Raw genomic sequence first — 15,998 nt, 5'->3', positions numbered from 1 at the left:
TACTCCCTACAGAGAGCACAGGTGGGACAGTGTCAGATTTAGAGGACTGTCCTGGACAGAGAGAACCACTGCCATGCAGGCACCCCCACTGTGTCCATGTGTTCCATTCTGTCTGCCCTCTAAGCGTGCACCATGTGCTCACTCTGCAAGGATGAAAAAATCTGCGCATTGAATGAGAGCAAAGCAGCAGTCTTACTTTAGTTGTTTTAACGCTAGAATCACAAAAAAAAAAAAAAAAAAAAAAGTACTGAGAGCCTCGCAGAACTCACGGGACACGGGCATATTTGAGACTTCTCAGTCACCTGTTCATATCTTTGTTTCACTTGGGGCAAGCAGTCTGCTCATACAGCAAGCTCCCACAGTTTATTACTGCTGTGGAACTATCCCTTCAATACCAAAGAAAGTCAATTGAAATTAAAAAAAAAAAAAAAAAACAAAACACAAAAAAAAACCCCAAAAAACCCCAAACCAAAACTAAAATTAAAGTAATTTTTAAGATAAGAGACAGTAACTGGCGTCCTGCTGCAGTGCAACATGCATGTATGGATCAGCAATGCATGGGTGGCAGCTGTTGTGGGGAGCCCTAATGCCTGCTGGCTCCTGTCAGACCAAGGCTGACCACTCGGTTCGGTCAGAGCGTGGGCGTGGAGCGGCCAGGCCAGAGACCAAGGGGGCTGCAGCAAGCTAGAGAGGTGCCAAGGCCAGCGCCGCACAGAAAGGCCTGGTGTGTGCCACGAGTGTTCACAAGGTCTGAGCTGAACGCTGCATCAGCTCTCCAGCAGCTTGGCTGGCAAAGGCGCTGCCTCGGCCGGGCTGGAGGTGAAGCCTGTTATCAGTTCTACAGGCTTTAGGACACGAGACAATGGGCAGAAACTGATGCACAGGAAGTTCCAGCTGAACATGAGGAAGAACTTTACACAGTGCGGGTGACCGCACACTGGAACAGATTGTCCAGAGAGGTTGTGGAGTCTCCCTGACTGGAGATACCCAAGAACTGTCTGGACACAATCCTGTGCCATGTGCTGTGGGACAACCCTGCTTGAGCAGGGAGGTCGGAGCAGATGCCCCGCTGTGTTCCTTTCCGAGATGGCCCTCTCTATGATCCCGTGCGGAGCGGAGCACGGCGGGCCCGTCCGGGGCGTACCGCGGCTCCGGGGGCGGTGGACGACAGCGGAAGCGCTGCAAGCGCGGCCCCCTCCCTCCCCTCCTCCCCTCCTCCCTCCCTCCCTGCCGCCGCCGTGACTTCCGGCGGCCGCTCTAGCCGCGCCGCGTCTATGCCCGCGGCGCTGGGGGATGTTTATTGTCGCGGCGAGTCGGCCCAACACCCGGAACGCCGCCGGGCGACCGGCACCCACCGACCGGCACCGCGCTGCGCCGCGCCCTGCCCTGCCCTGCCCGCCGCCCGCCCGCACGGTAACGGCCGCAGCCCGCCGACGGGCCGCGCTCCTCCTCCTTCTCCTCCTCCTCCTCCTCGCCGTGTCTCGGGTCCGCGGGCCCGGCCCGGCAGGAGCCGCCGCCGCCGTTGAGCCCCCGCGTCCCGCCCCTCTCCGCCGCCGCCCCTGCCCGGCCGAGGTGAGGGAGGCGGCGCGGGGCCTCCCCGCCTGGCCGCGGCCCTGCCGCTGCCTCCCGCCGCGGTGCCGATCGCGCCCCGGGCGGGAGGGTGAGCGTGGCCGGGGCCGCCGGGGCAGGGACGAGGAACGGGAAGGGGCAGGGCATCCCGCGGAGGAACGGCCCGCTCTCCGGGAAGCGCGGCCGGCCCGCGCCCGGCCCCGAGGGCTTTGTGGCGGCCCCGTGCCCTGCGGCGGCCGATGCCCGCACAAGCCGGCGCTGCCGAGCGGCGGAGCTCGGCGTGGCCGGGCCGCCTCGCTGCCTGCGCTTTGTTTGTGCCGTGCTGGCCGCAGAAGTTTCGGGCTGGGGTTGAGGGGGGGAGAAGAAATAGGTATTGACCAGAGCGTTGTGACGCTGGTGCATGTAGGGCTTTCAGTGAGACTCCCAGCAGCGGGAAGAGGAAGGGTACTCGTGCTTCCTCAGCTGGGATGTGCAAACGGTAAAAATGTTTGACTGTGAGGGGGTGAGAGGCTTACCCGTTGCTTTAAAATATTTCGTTACAGCTAAGCATTTTTAATTTTCGTATGACGTTTCATCATTTTGAGATGACTTCCTAACTTGTTAGTTCAGACTTTTGTCACGCTTATTATGATTTTCCCCATATTATAAAGACCAAAAGGATTCTTCTTAATGCTTCGCATTCAAGTATTCCTGTATTTTCTAAGGGAAAGATGGCCCAAACTTGAGTTCAAGTGCATCTTGCTTTGAATATGAATGGACTTTTTGATGAAAGATTTGAGGAAAATGGTGTGTTATGAATTATTTAAAATACGCTTTTTTGTCTTCCTCTCTACACTGTTTGGTTTTATTCTTGTAAGTGGATTTGTGTTGGATGACCCCACGGAGATGTAGTAGACTTATCCAAGAGCAGGATTGAAGTCCTACTTGCTTATGATATAACTGCTACTATGACTCTGTACATGGAACTATTTTAACAAATCCCTGCTTTGATACTGGCTTTGCACATATTTGAAAATTTTCTCCCCCAAAATATAAATAGTCATAACTCTGCAAATCCTGAAAGGTGAGAATAGTAGCTTCAAGATGGCCTTTTGCTTTAGGCATAGTTTGACTTGCCATTGCAACAGAAAGTAAAAGCATGCCCCACTAGCTCAGTGGCTGGAAATAAGAAAGTTGTTTGGAGCAGAGGATGTTTTGCATAGACGGTTGTAGCTATGTTGCTCTTGGTTTCATGGACACCATATGTGTCTAAGGATTCAAGCAGATTTCTGCTCTGGTCTGTCACCTCCAGCATTTCATATGGGCCTGTTTCCTGAGGAGCTGAACACAAATCTTTAAAAGTCTGTCTTTAGTGGAAGGATGTAATTGTCTCTTCCCGTTCCTGACAGGCTTTATTTATTCTCCATTTTCATATGGAAACGTCCTGTAGGCGTTCATGTTAACTTCTTCAAAGATGCCTTTCAGGCATTAGTTTGACATATGTCTACTGATACCATAGTGACCAATATCGCTTCAGCTGGGCTGTAGGAATTGTTTGTGGAGTTGGTCAGTTTGTGAACTGCTTTGGAAAAAGGTTAAAAATAACCAGTAAAAGTTGCTTATACTTAGACTGTTGGTGAAAAAGGTGTTTATTAAACTGTTCTGACATTAACATAACCATTGCTAGATATCCCCCATCTACCTTTATAGCTCTGAGTTTCTTGGATCAAAGGTAGTCAAGAGCTTAAAATAATACTTTGTTTATATACCCCATCCCAAGTGCCTTTCCTCTTTCTTTGATGATGGTGCTGTGGTTGGTTTGGAAGTTTCTGAAGACAGATTGCTGGCTTTTTTAAGATTGTAAGATTTCCGTGCAGGGTGTTTTGTCTTCACGTGTGTTTATAGAGTATCTAAAATAGTATGTCTATGATTCTAACAGTGAATGTAGAGGTAATGCTTTAAGAACTTGAGTGTTCATTCCTCCCTCCAAAGTATTTCTTATTCTGTGGAGTTCCTCTAGTTTCAGTGTGGGATACATTACAGTGTCAAATATCCTTGCCTTACCTTTTGTTGTGGTTTATATTTTTGTTAATTATCATGCTTAATCTATCTACTGTTTTTTCCTTCCTGTTTTTTTTTTCCTCTTAGGGTAATATTCCAGATGTATCCCTGAAATCTATGTTGAAAAGAAAGAACAATCTTCTAAAATATCTCTGTTAAACAAAGCAATGCAAACTTCTGCAGAGATGTATTTAAACTTGTTTCCTCTGTCAGGATAGATTGTGTTATGCTGGTGCAAAACAACTTGAAATCAAAGTTAGCTAGTTTCTTGTGTTGGAGAAAGTCAAATGAAGTACATAATTTAAAAGAAATGCTGTGCATGTAGACAGATTATTTTCAAATTTAACCTATTATTAAATTAGCATTAGCTGGCGAAACTTAATTTTAGAAATGAGATTTAGACTGCCAAAATTCTACAGTTCAGATGAGGGAACCTTCAAAGGGCAAAATTAATCAACAAAAGCTAAGCTGAGCTCAATAGAATCAACTTAAGCATTTGCAAATCCAGAATTGGAAAGAACCAGATGTTTGGTTTCTGCTCAACCTCTCTGTTCTGCAAGTGTAACTGCATAAGTATGGAATATAAATAGAATTATATGTAAGGAACATTCTTTTCCTCATTTTGCAGAAAAGATATGCATAGGCAGAAATTCAGGTTTTGGGAAATGGCAGTCAGTGCTAAGGTAGTGTGTATGAGTAGCAGAGAATACAAGAAACAGCTGGGAAAGAGGAGGATCAGAATGTTCCAGCTGGTCATGCTTGCTGGAGATACATGTAAAAAAGAGCAACATCTTTTTTTTCTTGGACATCGTTAGATATTTTTTGTAAATATGTTCTTCAGATTTATTTTTTTGTGTGTGCAGTCTATGTATTTTTAAAGAAATTTTAAGTTGCTTTTGTTCTCATAGTTCCTCTGAATTTAAAGTTATTTAAGGCTTCCGAAAGAAAGTTAACAGGACATCTTGTCTGTAGATTATTTTTTCCTTTTGTTTTAAGTAAGGTATGAGACATTAAAATGAATGCTTAAATAAAAGATTGTGATACCTTGACGCTTGCTTACTGCTTGGTCACAAGTATCCAAGCTTAGAAACATTTTGGTTTTCCCAATCCTTCGCAGCCATGTCTTGGAAGAGTTTTAACATTGTATTTGTATTCTTAATAGGAATGGATGTGTTCAAAATTATGGACATCATATGTGCAAGTTCAAATTAAAAAGCCCCTCCTTTAGGATCTGATGTCTTGAGCTTTCAGAATATGGCTAATTAAATTGGGGGCGCACCACTGTAATCTGTGCAATTTTTCTCCTCTTAGTATCTATACAAGTAGATTGTACGTCTAACGAAGATACATTGTAATTGCTGAAAACATCCTTACTGACAGCTCTACAGCCGCCTTTTTGCCTTAATAATAGATCTTTTCCTTTTAAATTGTAATTTTTCTCTCCTTTCAACCATTTTTCCCTTTGTTCTGAATGAGCACATGACTTTTCTCCCTGGATCTTTTGAAGATAAGCCATGTTTTATGGGGACATTATCTTACAATATTATGGTTTGCTCAGATGTTAGCAACCTTTCAATGGTGTTATGCATGACGCTGATGTTCTTTCAGAATGTAGAGGCTGAGTGTGCCAGCAGATGCTCGCTGATGATTGGAGGTATCTTTTGTACAATCTTTCCTGGGTTCCAGTAAATGAACTCAGCAACAGCCAGGAGTTGGAGCCAGGGTGGAAAACAAATGCCTCTCTGAAGATGCCACGGGTTCCAGCTCCATGCTGGCCCTGCCTGCGTGCCATTCAAAATTTGCACATGTGCTATCTTTGGATCTGGTGCCATAAATTACTTGCCCAATCTGTAGTAGTCCATCAAAACCAGATGGGATAAGTAATTTCTAACGTTGAGGATTCATGTATTTTTTGGTTCAATAAAAAAGATTAGAAAAGGGATCTGGGAGTACTAATTAGTTACTGTTTGTTCTCTTCTTTGCCTACATTCCCTCCACCCCCACACATAACCTTTGGTTTTTCTGTTTTCCTCTTGCTTTTTTTTCATCTTTCTGTATTATCATCCATCTTGCCTTTTTGTATATTGGACAAGCCAACAATTACAGAATAATTTTTTCATCTCAGAACAAAGCTGCAGAGTGTCAGAAGTAACCACCACAGCAGCTGACCCAGTACACTGTGCACATCTGCGTGTAGTTTGTTATTTCTGTGTTGTCAGTGAGTGGTAGTCAAAGAGGCACCTTGAGTTCTCAATTACAGACTATGGCCTGATGTTTAGGAAGGCACAGTAGGATGAAAATACTGATAATAATATTAATGTTGTATCTTGAAGATTTCTAATATAGAACATAAGGCCAAAACGTTTAAAGTGATAAAAATGCATCATAGTCTGTGAGGTATGTTATTGTTCTTGGTGCATAGTGTCCTGCTTCTTCCATGGCAATGACCATGTGGAGTATTTCACACATGTGACAGTTTTTCTTTGATTTTGGTCTTTGCTTTCCTTTTTATTTTGGGTTAAATACTGCTAAAATGCTAAAGTCCTTTTCACTGTATACCAATGATATTGCTCTTGTCTCCTGTCATTTCTTCACCTGAGATCTATTTGAGGTGCCTGCTATGTTGCCTTTTATGGTTACAGAAGAGATGTCGGATGTTCTTGGGCTGGGATGAGTGGTAGCCCAGCTGCTGGTGTTAGGATTCTCTTTCCTAGCTGAGATGTGTGTAAGGAGTGTTGCCTTTGATGTGCCTCGGCAGCCTGGATGCTTCCTGAGTGCCTTAGGTTTGCAGTGCATGCACTGGGCAGCCATCCTGTGCCTTCACAGTTACCCCTGCTTTTCCTCAGAAACCTTCCAACATTCCATCTCACTGCTCATACAATGCCTTCCTGTGGGCAGTGCAGAGGGTCAGCCCAGGCTGGTGCTGCCACCAGGACATTTTGTATAGTTTGCTTTAAGCTATTATTGGGAGAGATAGGCCAAGAGTGCTGGATGAAGATGGGAAAGCTGTGGTAGCAGGCTGTCTACAGACTGCAGTTTGTGTAACTGGTGCTAGTTCAAAGTTATTCATAGGCTCATCCATTCCAACACAAATGTCAAACTGTTCAGAATTATCAACTTCAGCAGTCAGAGAAGTGTATTTTCCTGAGGTGTCTAATGACATCTTTGAACAAGCTGAGGAAAGATTATCCACTGGAGCTATGGAAGAAGTTTCAGTAATCTTTACAGTGTCTTAATATACTTAGTAAGAATTGTAAAGTATTTAACTGGCAATTTAAAATACTCTTATATATGTGTGTGTGTATGTGTATATGCACTTCAGTGCTCTTCATTTCTGTTAAGTCTGGCAACATGGCTTTGAACAAGTTACCTCCTATTTTCTAGCACAAAGGATGCAGACCTTCCCCTCCCCTCACACTGTTAAATGAGTCAGAGCATAGTGACTTCTGCTTCTTGTCTCTTTTAAGGGGCAAATGTATACAATGACATTAATAGGCAATTTTCTACTGGTATGTTTAATTTTATCATTTTTGCTTCTCAGGATGTGATCTTCGTGGTGAGCTGGTGGGAAAATTGAGTTGTAAATCACCCCAATGGATGCGGACAGTGATGTTGCACTGGACATTTTAATCACAAATGTAGTGTGTGTTTTTAGAACAAGATGTCATTTAAACTTGAGGAAGATTGCATTAGAGGGAGCAAATGTGATATACAAGCGTGATGTTGGGGTAAGAGCTTTAGCATACTTCAACTATCTGTTTTTAGAAATGTTCCTTAAGCTGAACATTCTTCTGCTTAATACCTGTTTATGGTGGATAGAGAAAAGCAGAATTGTCTTTCTCTATTTCTCCTGCTGTAGGTATTTAGTCACTAATACACTACTTGTATGATAATGGGAATGATGAAACGCTGTCTCAGGAGACAGCACTTGGTGAGGTGAATATTGGGTACAAGGTATGTGATGAGGCCTCTTAGACCTCAGGGTCTATTTTGCCTCCCAAAATTTGATGGCTGTGTCAAGAAAAGATATCTTGATAAGGAGTCAGCAATGTCAAATCACTGTAATAAGAAAATCAGCATGGTGCTTGTAGTTTTCAGCTTTTTATTCAGTGAAAAATACCTTCATTTGTGTACACTGAGTCATTGGCTATTTCGTGCTTATTTTCCTTTTCTCAGGGGCTAGGTTTTTTTAATTACTGAAAGAGATGGAGCAGTTCAAGCCTCTCAAAACTAAAGGGAGTTTTAGTGTAACTTTAGTTGATTTGGGTAACAGGTAATTTTTTTTTCCAGTATGAAATTGAATTACTGCTAATTTCCAATTTTTCTGCTTTTCTTTTTAGAAGGTTTTAATGAAGCTTAGGAAACCTAGGATTACGGCCACAATTTGGTCCTCAGGAAAAGTTATTTGCACAGGAGCCACAAGGTGAGTTCATGAAGATTCTTCCTCTAGCTGTAAATCCTTGTGCATTTTAAAATACAACATGGTAAATGAAGAAGAAGTGGCACTTGCTGCTGCTTAGATTGGCTCACACTGGATCACATGTAGACCATTGTCAAGCTACATATGTGGGAGGAAGTTTTATGTGAAGTGTTTGTCTCAGACAGTGTTGAAATCTTTATCAACATCAGTTTAGCCTTCTTGGGAGAGCAGCCGGGATAACTGCCTTATTAAGAAAATCCTGAAGAGATTTGAGAAGCCTTTAAGAATTCTGTGTGTTTAGCTAGAATTTGAGACTTGGGAAGGGATGACCTTTCCTGAGGATATCTCTTATTTTTTCACAAACCCCCACCTGAATTAATCAAGTTTTACAGTGTTGAAGGACTGGAAAGAAGCAAAAACAGGGTCTCAGTTCAGATACATCTGACACTCAGTAAACTCTTAAGAGCTGAATTCCTTTAAGATATGTCTGCATTTCAAAGTAAGGATAGGTAAGGTAAAATACTAAATTTGCATACTTCCTGTGTATGATCTCTGTTCCAAAATTAAAAAGGATTGTTGAGGATGTTAACTCCAGACTACCCATGATCTTATTTATCTGTTAAGGGCACTTAAAAACATGTATGATTAAAACGTCTCTCACTTCAGCTGAAGCCAAGTGCCAAGATATTCTTCAAGCAGGGCATGAAGGACTCCATTGGAATGTCTATCTAGTTAAAATGTAATACTTACAGTAGGATGAAGTGAAGGCTGTCCCTGACATCATGGTTGATGTGCTACATTGTATAATGGTTCATTTTGTAGTCTGAGTAGCTATTGTGGTGTGTGTGTGTGTGCATAACTATATTCTCTACTTCTGTTAATGCTAGATCCTTTTCTTTCTCCTTTATAGTGAAGAAGAAGCTAAATTTGGTGCCAGACGACTAGCTCGTAGTCTACAGAAACTAGGTTTTCAGGTAATTCTGATGTAAAAGGACCTGCATGACTCGAGCATTGCTGGTAGTTCATTTTTTAGAAAGAAACAAAGAAGAGGGGGCATAATGATTTAGCAGTTAACGTGTTTTCTCTCAGATGCCCCTTTTGTGTCAGAATACATTTTCCAGATGCTGCTTAAAGAAAAGCTGTTTTGTTTTGTGGATTTGACTTTTGTTTGGTAGCTTGGAGAAGTGCTTCTTCACTGGATAATGAACAACAAAATTTGTTTAATATATGAACCACCCACAGATGTGTGGGTGAATTAGAAGAGAATTTACAATATCCCAGAAGATTTATTTGGAAAATGCTGAAACTTTACTGTAATTTGAACATAATTTTCTCTCATTTCTGATGGAATAGCAGATACATTTCCATCTTATAAAGGCAAGTTTGAGCCTCTTAAATTAAAGAGGAAGGGAAAAAAAGTGCTCCTGCACTGTCATGTTGCACATCTGGAAATAAGCCAAATAAAATACTTAGGACAGGAAACACCATCTGACTTTGGGTTAACATTACCAGTCAGGAACACCACATGCATTTTATAGTAAGGGTTGAAAAACGGCAACATGAACCACTTAAAATGACACGATTTGGTGCTCTAAAACTTCCTGATAGTCTGTTGTGCTGTTTACAGGCAAGTTCAGTTTAGGGACAGATAATTAAATAGACACAGCAGCTGTCATTTTTAGGGAGAGACTACTTTTGATTATAGTGCATAAAGGCAGTGGTGGCAGCCTATGCTGGCTTTAAAGCCAGCCTTTAAAGCTGGAATGGAATATTGTCAGTGAGGTGAACAGTACTTCAGGGTGGACACACCAAGTTTTGTCATAAAGTGAGCAGTTTGTATTTTGAAGATTAAGTTGATTTAAGGCTAAGTTGCTTCTTTCTAACTGTCTTTCTAATATCTTTCTAAAAAGTATGGATTGAAGAAGAACAGCTATTTAAAGTTTAGGCAATTGCAGAAAATGAGCAAAAGATTCCCCAGTGACACTGCCACCACTGACCTCTCATCAGTGTGGTTTCTTTGTATTGCAGTTGTCTGTTGGCTATTCTGTTGTCATCTAAAGTGTCTGTGGTAAAGAATAACTGAAAGTTATTAAAATATTTTGTGTTGGGTTTCAGAAAGTTACAGGGTAGAAAACCAGTTTGCTCTACTGGCCATTGTACATTTAAAGCAAAATAGTTGTCACCTTTTTTCTTATTCTTAGCTTTAATACAAATGGTGTATAGCAACAAGGCATTAAAGAAGTTTACAACACTATTTAAGCTTTTTCTCTGCTTACTTTGATGTTCCATGAGCTGTTAAATTTGGTTTCTTTTCAGTGGGGAGGTGTTTAGTTTCATTTGAGTTTCTATGTCTCATCCTTAAACTGTACTATAACCATACTGCTGTAGTGACCATGATACAACTGTGAGGTATCTAGTTCAGCAGTTACTCCACCACAGAAGGATAATGTAAATTATCTGAGTTCATTAAGTACTCTTCAGATGCCTCTTAGAAAGGCATCAGTCTCAAGGTTCTAATTTTGACTCATCAAAATATTCTAAGTTGTAGCCTTGTCTTTTTTTTTTTTTTGTAACCCATGCATCTGACTTACTGTGAAGTAAATTTCTAATATCTTTTTTTTCCATCTCTTTTGAAAAGGTAATTTTCACAGATTTTAAAGTTGTGAATGTTTTAGCAGTGTGCAACATGCCCTTTGAGATCAGATTGCCAGAATTTACGAAGAATAACAGACCTCATGCGAGGTATGTAGGACTTGAAAGAATTTTCTTAAGCTTTTATTTTTCAGTTCTAGATCTCTCTTTTTTACTTTTCATTTTGTTTTCTAGTTATGAACCAGAACTTCATCCTGCCGTGTGTTACAGAATAAAATCTCTCAGAGCTACCTTACAGATTTTTTCCACAGGCAGTATCACAGTTACAGGTATTTTAATGTCAAAAAATAAATATTTAACTTGTTGGGAATATTTAACTTTAGAAGCCAGTAGGTTTGGGGGAAAGCAAGATGTTTAAAACAATCAAAAGATAATGTTGAAAGGATTTAGTTTCCCCTTGCTAGCACCTAGTTTGTTTTTGAGAGAAAGTGCTGGAAGAGTTGTAGAGAAAGTGTTATTATTGGTAGGTTCAAAAATTACTTAGACTGAATGTACAGAGTCTGTTTTTTTTCATGAAACCAAAAGTAAAATCGCACTTAAGAATGCAGGTAATTATTGTTTTTTAAAACATTTTAATTTTCTTCCTATTTTCTTCTATTTGTAGAGATGTTAACTACACTGCATTTAGCATTAATATCCCTTTCATAAATGCATATTTCCAAACTGCATATTTATGGAAACTCAGAGGATAGTATAGCATTTTGTCATAAATGAAGCTCACCAATATTTGCAGTTCTTCAGACTTGTGCTGTCTTCTGTTAAAGCTCAGCTAAGAGAACCACCACTGAACCACAGGCATCAGTGATTTTTCCCATGTAATCAGAGACATGATTGTCCTGGGTCTTGGAGAGGCCATGCCATTTTTTTCCTCTATCTTCATCAGTTTCATTTTTCATTCTCTTTTCTGTTTGCTTTTGAGATGTCCACCACCGCTGTCTAGGTAGAAAAAGTCATATTTTTCAGAGAGTATATGTTAAAATGCTACAGAGCCAAAAAAATCATTGTGTGTCAGTTTAGTGGGAATTATGTCTTGCAGTTGTTAGAGCTCAGCTACTGGTTCAGAAGCTGGGTAAGGATTTTTTTATTTTCACATCTTAATTCCTTTAAAAATGCCTATGTTTGTGCAGAACATTTCCCACAAGATATTGGAAGCAATGTTTTCTAAAGAAGACAAACTTCCAATAGATTCAGGAATCTAAAAATTAAGGGCTAAAAAGTATTTCAAGATTGCAGTATATGTTTGGAACAGTGCAACTGGTCTAGCCAAAACTAGAAACTAAATTTAAAATAAATAAGAAGCCTTAGTATCACTGCAGTAATAGAAAGCTCTCAGCATGTCTTGTCAGCCTGCTAATGAGATTCAGCTTCTCTGTAAGATTCTTATTACTTCACTGCTTACAAAATCACTTCAATATTTTCAGAACTTTCCTTTCAAATAGGAAAGTAAATATGGTAAACATAGAAGTTTTGCATCCTTCTAGTTTAGTTGTTGCAGTGAGTTTGGAAATTAACTCAGACTTGATTTTGTAGGCTTTTGCTTTGCCTCTCTTCTAGAGGAAAAAAATGTCCAGAGTCTTACACTTCTTATTCTAAAAATGTTTTAAATTACTCTTCAACCTTAGTACATTCCTTCTCAAGTGTGTTCAGATGAAGTTTCTTTTAAAGATTCATATTTCTATAGTACTAGTATTTGTAATACCTCTGACTCAGGAAATTTTATTTGAGATACGTAATTAGAAATGTTACAAAAAACCAGGAAGGTGGGTTGTTTTTATGGGACAAGTATAAAAATATTTTGTTACTTTCATAAAAGATAATAAAAATCACTAGCATGTAATAGAAAGAAATACTGTTCCTTTGACTACAAAATGAGAAATGAGGGGGTTGCTTAGGGGAGTTGTGTAATTTTGTTTTGTTTTTTTTCCTTCTCTTATATGCCCTGGAATGATGATCCAGTTTTTACATCTCTTCACACTTAGAGAGAGTAGCGTTTTTTTGCTGGAACTCTTTGCCTACTCATATTCTCACTTTTTGAAGGCTTCTACTTTCCTGAGAACTTTCTTTTCTAATAGCAGCCAAATTTAAGGAGGGTGCAGTATCTACCTAGAAGACAGGTATCTTTCACCAGGCTTATGTTAAGCTGAGTGCTTCACTTGACCAGTTTGAAAATATAGGAAGAATCCTATTCGTCCAGTTGCTTTCTGACTGAGCATGTAAGAAAATTACTTAAGTAACTTAGACTTAAGTTATTGTTTTTGGGAGTCATTTTGAACAGTTCTCTGTACTTGGAAGAAACTTTTAAAGTCTGAAGTGGGGTTACAAAACCCCCGAGTTACTACTCATCAAAGCATGTGAGAAATTGCTCTTCTCCTTTATCTGCATCACCAAGTTTCTATCCAGAATTAATGTCTTCTGGCATGTTACTGCTCACTTATTTGCAATCTTAATTTTTCGTTGTGTAAAGTGTTCTGGTACCAGCAGATAGCATTGCTAGGTCATTTTTCCTTTTCTTCGCCTGGATACTCATAGATAATCTTCATATGCTTCATCCTGGGATGATAAAATCATTCCCTAGCTTGCAGGTTTTGTCCTGAGATCAATGATGAAGCTATTTGCAAAACCCGGGATAGAAAGTAATGGTCCATAATTTTCAAACCTAAAATAACCTTGCTTGAAATGTACTTCAGTTCAATCTAGCGTTATTTAACAGCAGCTTTTGGTGGTAATTTTTTAAAGCAAGAGCTAAAAGTGGCAAGGCTTGAAGAAATACAAATTTCTAGAAGATTGACATAAGTAAAAGAACTTATTTTACCTCTGCCACTCAGCCTCTTCTCCGGGCTGTTTAAGCCAGTAAATTGAAAATCAGCCAAGTTGTTATGAAATTAAATGACACTATTATTTAACTGTAATCTATCCATTGAGAAATGTAGAACATCTTGCAGATTTACTCACAAGAAAAGACTTTTGCATGAAAAGTGATCAGATAAAAACTGTTAAGTTAGGAGAAATGGGGGAGCACTTATTGTCTGTGGTATGAAGCTGTGATTGCTAATAATATTAAGGGTTTTTTTTAAGGTACCGTTGTTGCTTAAATTTCTGATTCCATGATTTTTCTCTTCCTACTGCTTTTTTTCTTTTTTTAACTGTCTCTCAGGGCCAAACGTAAAGGCTGTTGCCAGTGCTGTGGAACAGATATATCCATTCGTGTTTGAAAGCAGGAAATAAATTTTGTAATTCACCACTTGATGGTTAGGTTCCCTAACCAAGCACCTTCAAAGACTGCTGCACATTGGACTAAAAGCAAAAAGGAAAACTGGACCAACCATAGCAGAGGAATACAGACTCCTTTAATTGCTCATGGCTACAGTATAGACTCCAGTTCTTTTGGATTTTACTCTTAACAGTGCTGTATTGTAAAAACAGAAGTTTACAAGATATGAAATTGCTGCTTTTAAAAAGACATTCTATTTATTTTTGCAGTAATTTCTGTGTATTCATAAGCAAAGCTGTCACGATGTGCACTACCTTTAAGACTTTCTTTTTTTTTAGCTTGAGCTTGTGTTTTATTTGTGAATAGTCTTTTACATTTTTGTATGCTGAATATTGGGCACCAAAGAAGCTGTAAAAGTTATCTTTTTCACCTGATGAATGTGCACAAATAAAAGTTTGGAAAATATTTCTCTTCATACCTGTTCTGTTATGTTCCTTCCCTTTTTATATTACAATTAAAATTGTATAGTTGAAAATTAATTTGAAACAATGTAAGAATAGTCTTTTGCTGATACCTTCTGTTTCTGTTTGTAGTATGTGTAAAACTGTGCGTGGGTTAGATTGAAATCTATAGTAGTTAACGTATGTTTATCTGAGGATGAAATTTGGTTTGTTCCCAGTTCTCTTAACTACATGCCAGACTTCAAGTATTTTCTTGTTGTTACATGAAGAGAAGACATTTCTAAATATAAAGGTCTACAGCAAGTGTTTTCCTGTAGATGAATCGTTGAATATGCTGAGTTGGAAGGGAGCCATCAGGATCACCAAATTCAACTCCTGGCCCTGCACAGGACACCCCAAGAGTCACACCATGTGCCTGAGAGTGTTGTCCAAATGCTTCTTGAACTCTGTCAGGCTTGGTGCTGTCACCACTTCCCTGGGGAGCCTGTTCCAGTGCCCAACCACCCTCTGAGTGAAAAACTTTTTCCTGATACCTGTACTAAGCCTCCTCTGACTCAGCTTCACGCTGTTTCCTCAAGTCCTCCCACTGGTCACGAGAGTGAAGAGATCGGTACCTGCCCTTCTGCTTCCCCTCGTGAGGATGTTGAAGACCACAATGAGGTCTCTCCTCAGTCTCCTCCAAGCTGAACAATCCAAGTGACCTCAGCCCCTCCTCATATGGCTTCCCTTCCAGACCCTTCACCATCCTTGTGGCCCTCCCTTGGACACTTTCTGATAGCTTAATTACGTTATCAACTTATGAAGCTACTGTAGAAAAATCAACTGCCTTGTCCACCTACTCAATGCAAAAGAAAAAGATTTAAATGTGAACTTCAGGAAAATTGTTGTGCTTCAACTGGAGAAGATGCTGTGGTCACTCTAATCCAGCCCCAGCCTATTGCTGAATAATTAACATAGACCTTTTCTACACTCTTCTTACTGTATACTGTTTTGATGACAGGAGCTGCCAACAAGCAATGACGCTTGATTCTGGCATGTATTATTATTGGTATTAATCTTGGACTTGGAAGCCAGTAGATGTTTCTCTCAATAAGTGCACATTTGAAGCAGAAGAGAGGTGAATGCTTAAAAGTAACTGCAAATGCTACTTTTAAAAAGATACAATAAATATGTATAAAGTATGTATGTCTTTTTTCCCTATCTCACTGAACAGAAAAGTAACACTGCTCTTGCATGCTGCAGGTAATGTTAAGTCCTAGGGGGTGTTAAAAATAGTAAACTGAGCTGTTACTGTACCAGAAATCACAGCTTTTAAAGAAAGGTGGAAGAACATCTGGAGGAAGCAAATGTCTGGCGTGACGGATTTCATCTGCCTGAGGGGGTGGTGTAGGACTTGGGGCTGTCCATAGTGACTTTGTGCAGAAACTATGTAAAGGAAGCAGTAGTATAGGAAATGCTTCACCAAATCCCTCAGAACAAAAAAAGAAAGAAACAAAACTGCCATAAGTCGTAAGTGGTATGTTCATAAAAGCTTTTTGGAGCTCTGTGTAGGTGTCAGAGAATGGTTTGGGTTGGAAGGGACCTTCAAGACCGTCTAGTTCCAACCCCCCCGCCATGGGCAGGGACACCTTCCACTAGAGCAGGC

General features: G+C 40.3%; 1 protein-coding gene across 3 annotated transcripts; it reads left to right on the top strand.

Moving 5' to 3' along the window:
- The first annotated feature begins 1,192 nt into the window (after window positions 1-1,192).
- On the top strand, window positions 1,193-15,534 carry TBPL1 (TATA-box binding protein like 1). Of its 3 annotated transcripts, none has more exons than XM_088161760.1 (7): window positions 1,193-1,413; window positions 7,151-7,337; window positions 7,950-8,032; window positions 8,940-9,003; window positions 10,668-10,771; window positions 10,856-10,950; window positions 13,836-15,534. In XM_088161760.1, the coding sequence occupies exons 2-7, from the start codon at window positions 7,203-7,205 to the stop codon at window positions 13,904-13,906; spliced, it is 552 nt and encodes a 183-aa protein (XP_088017886.1). In that variant the 5' UTR covers window positions 1,193-1,413; window positions 7,151-7,202; the 3' UTR covers window positions 13,907-15,534. The 3 variants fall into 3 exon arrangements, with proteins under 3 accessions (XP_088017886.1, XP_088017887.1, XP_014729742.1); XM_088161761.1 differs by having other exon boundaries at window positions 1,193-1,572; XM_014874256.2 differs by lacking the exon at window positions 1,193-1,413 and adding an exon at window positions 1,720-2,047.
- The last annotated feature ends 464 nt before the right edge of the window (window positions 15,535-15,998 follow it).

Source organism: Sturnus vulgaris, chromosome 3 (assembly GCF_052056855.1).
Source record: "Sturnus vulgaris isolate bStuVul1 chromosome 3, bStuVul1.hap1, whole genome shotgun sequence".
NCBI lineage: Eukaryota > Metazoa > Chordata > Aves > Passeriformes > Sturnidae > Sturnus > Sturnus vulgaris.
This window is presented reverse-complemented; position numbering and strand designations above follow the sequence as displayed.

Bases quoted from the DNA above. Each gene is read 5' to 3' on its own strand.
- TBPL1 (XM_088161760.1), top strand. From the start codon at position 7,203: ATGGATGCGGACAGTGATGTTGCACTGGACATTTTAATCACAAATGTA. The intron at 8,033-8,939 runs GTGAGTTCATGA...TCTCCTTTATAG, and splicing joins ATTTGCACAGGAGCCACAAG to TGAAGAAGAAGCTAAATTTG. The intron at 10,772-10,855 runs GTATGTAGGACT...TTTGTTTTCTAG, and splicing joins AATAACAGACCTCATGCGAG to TTATGAACCAGAACTTCATC.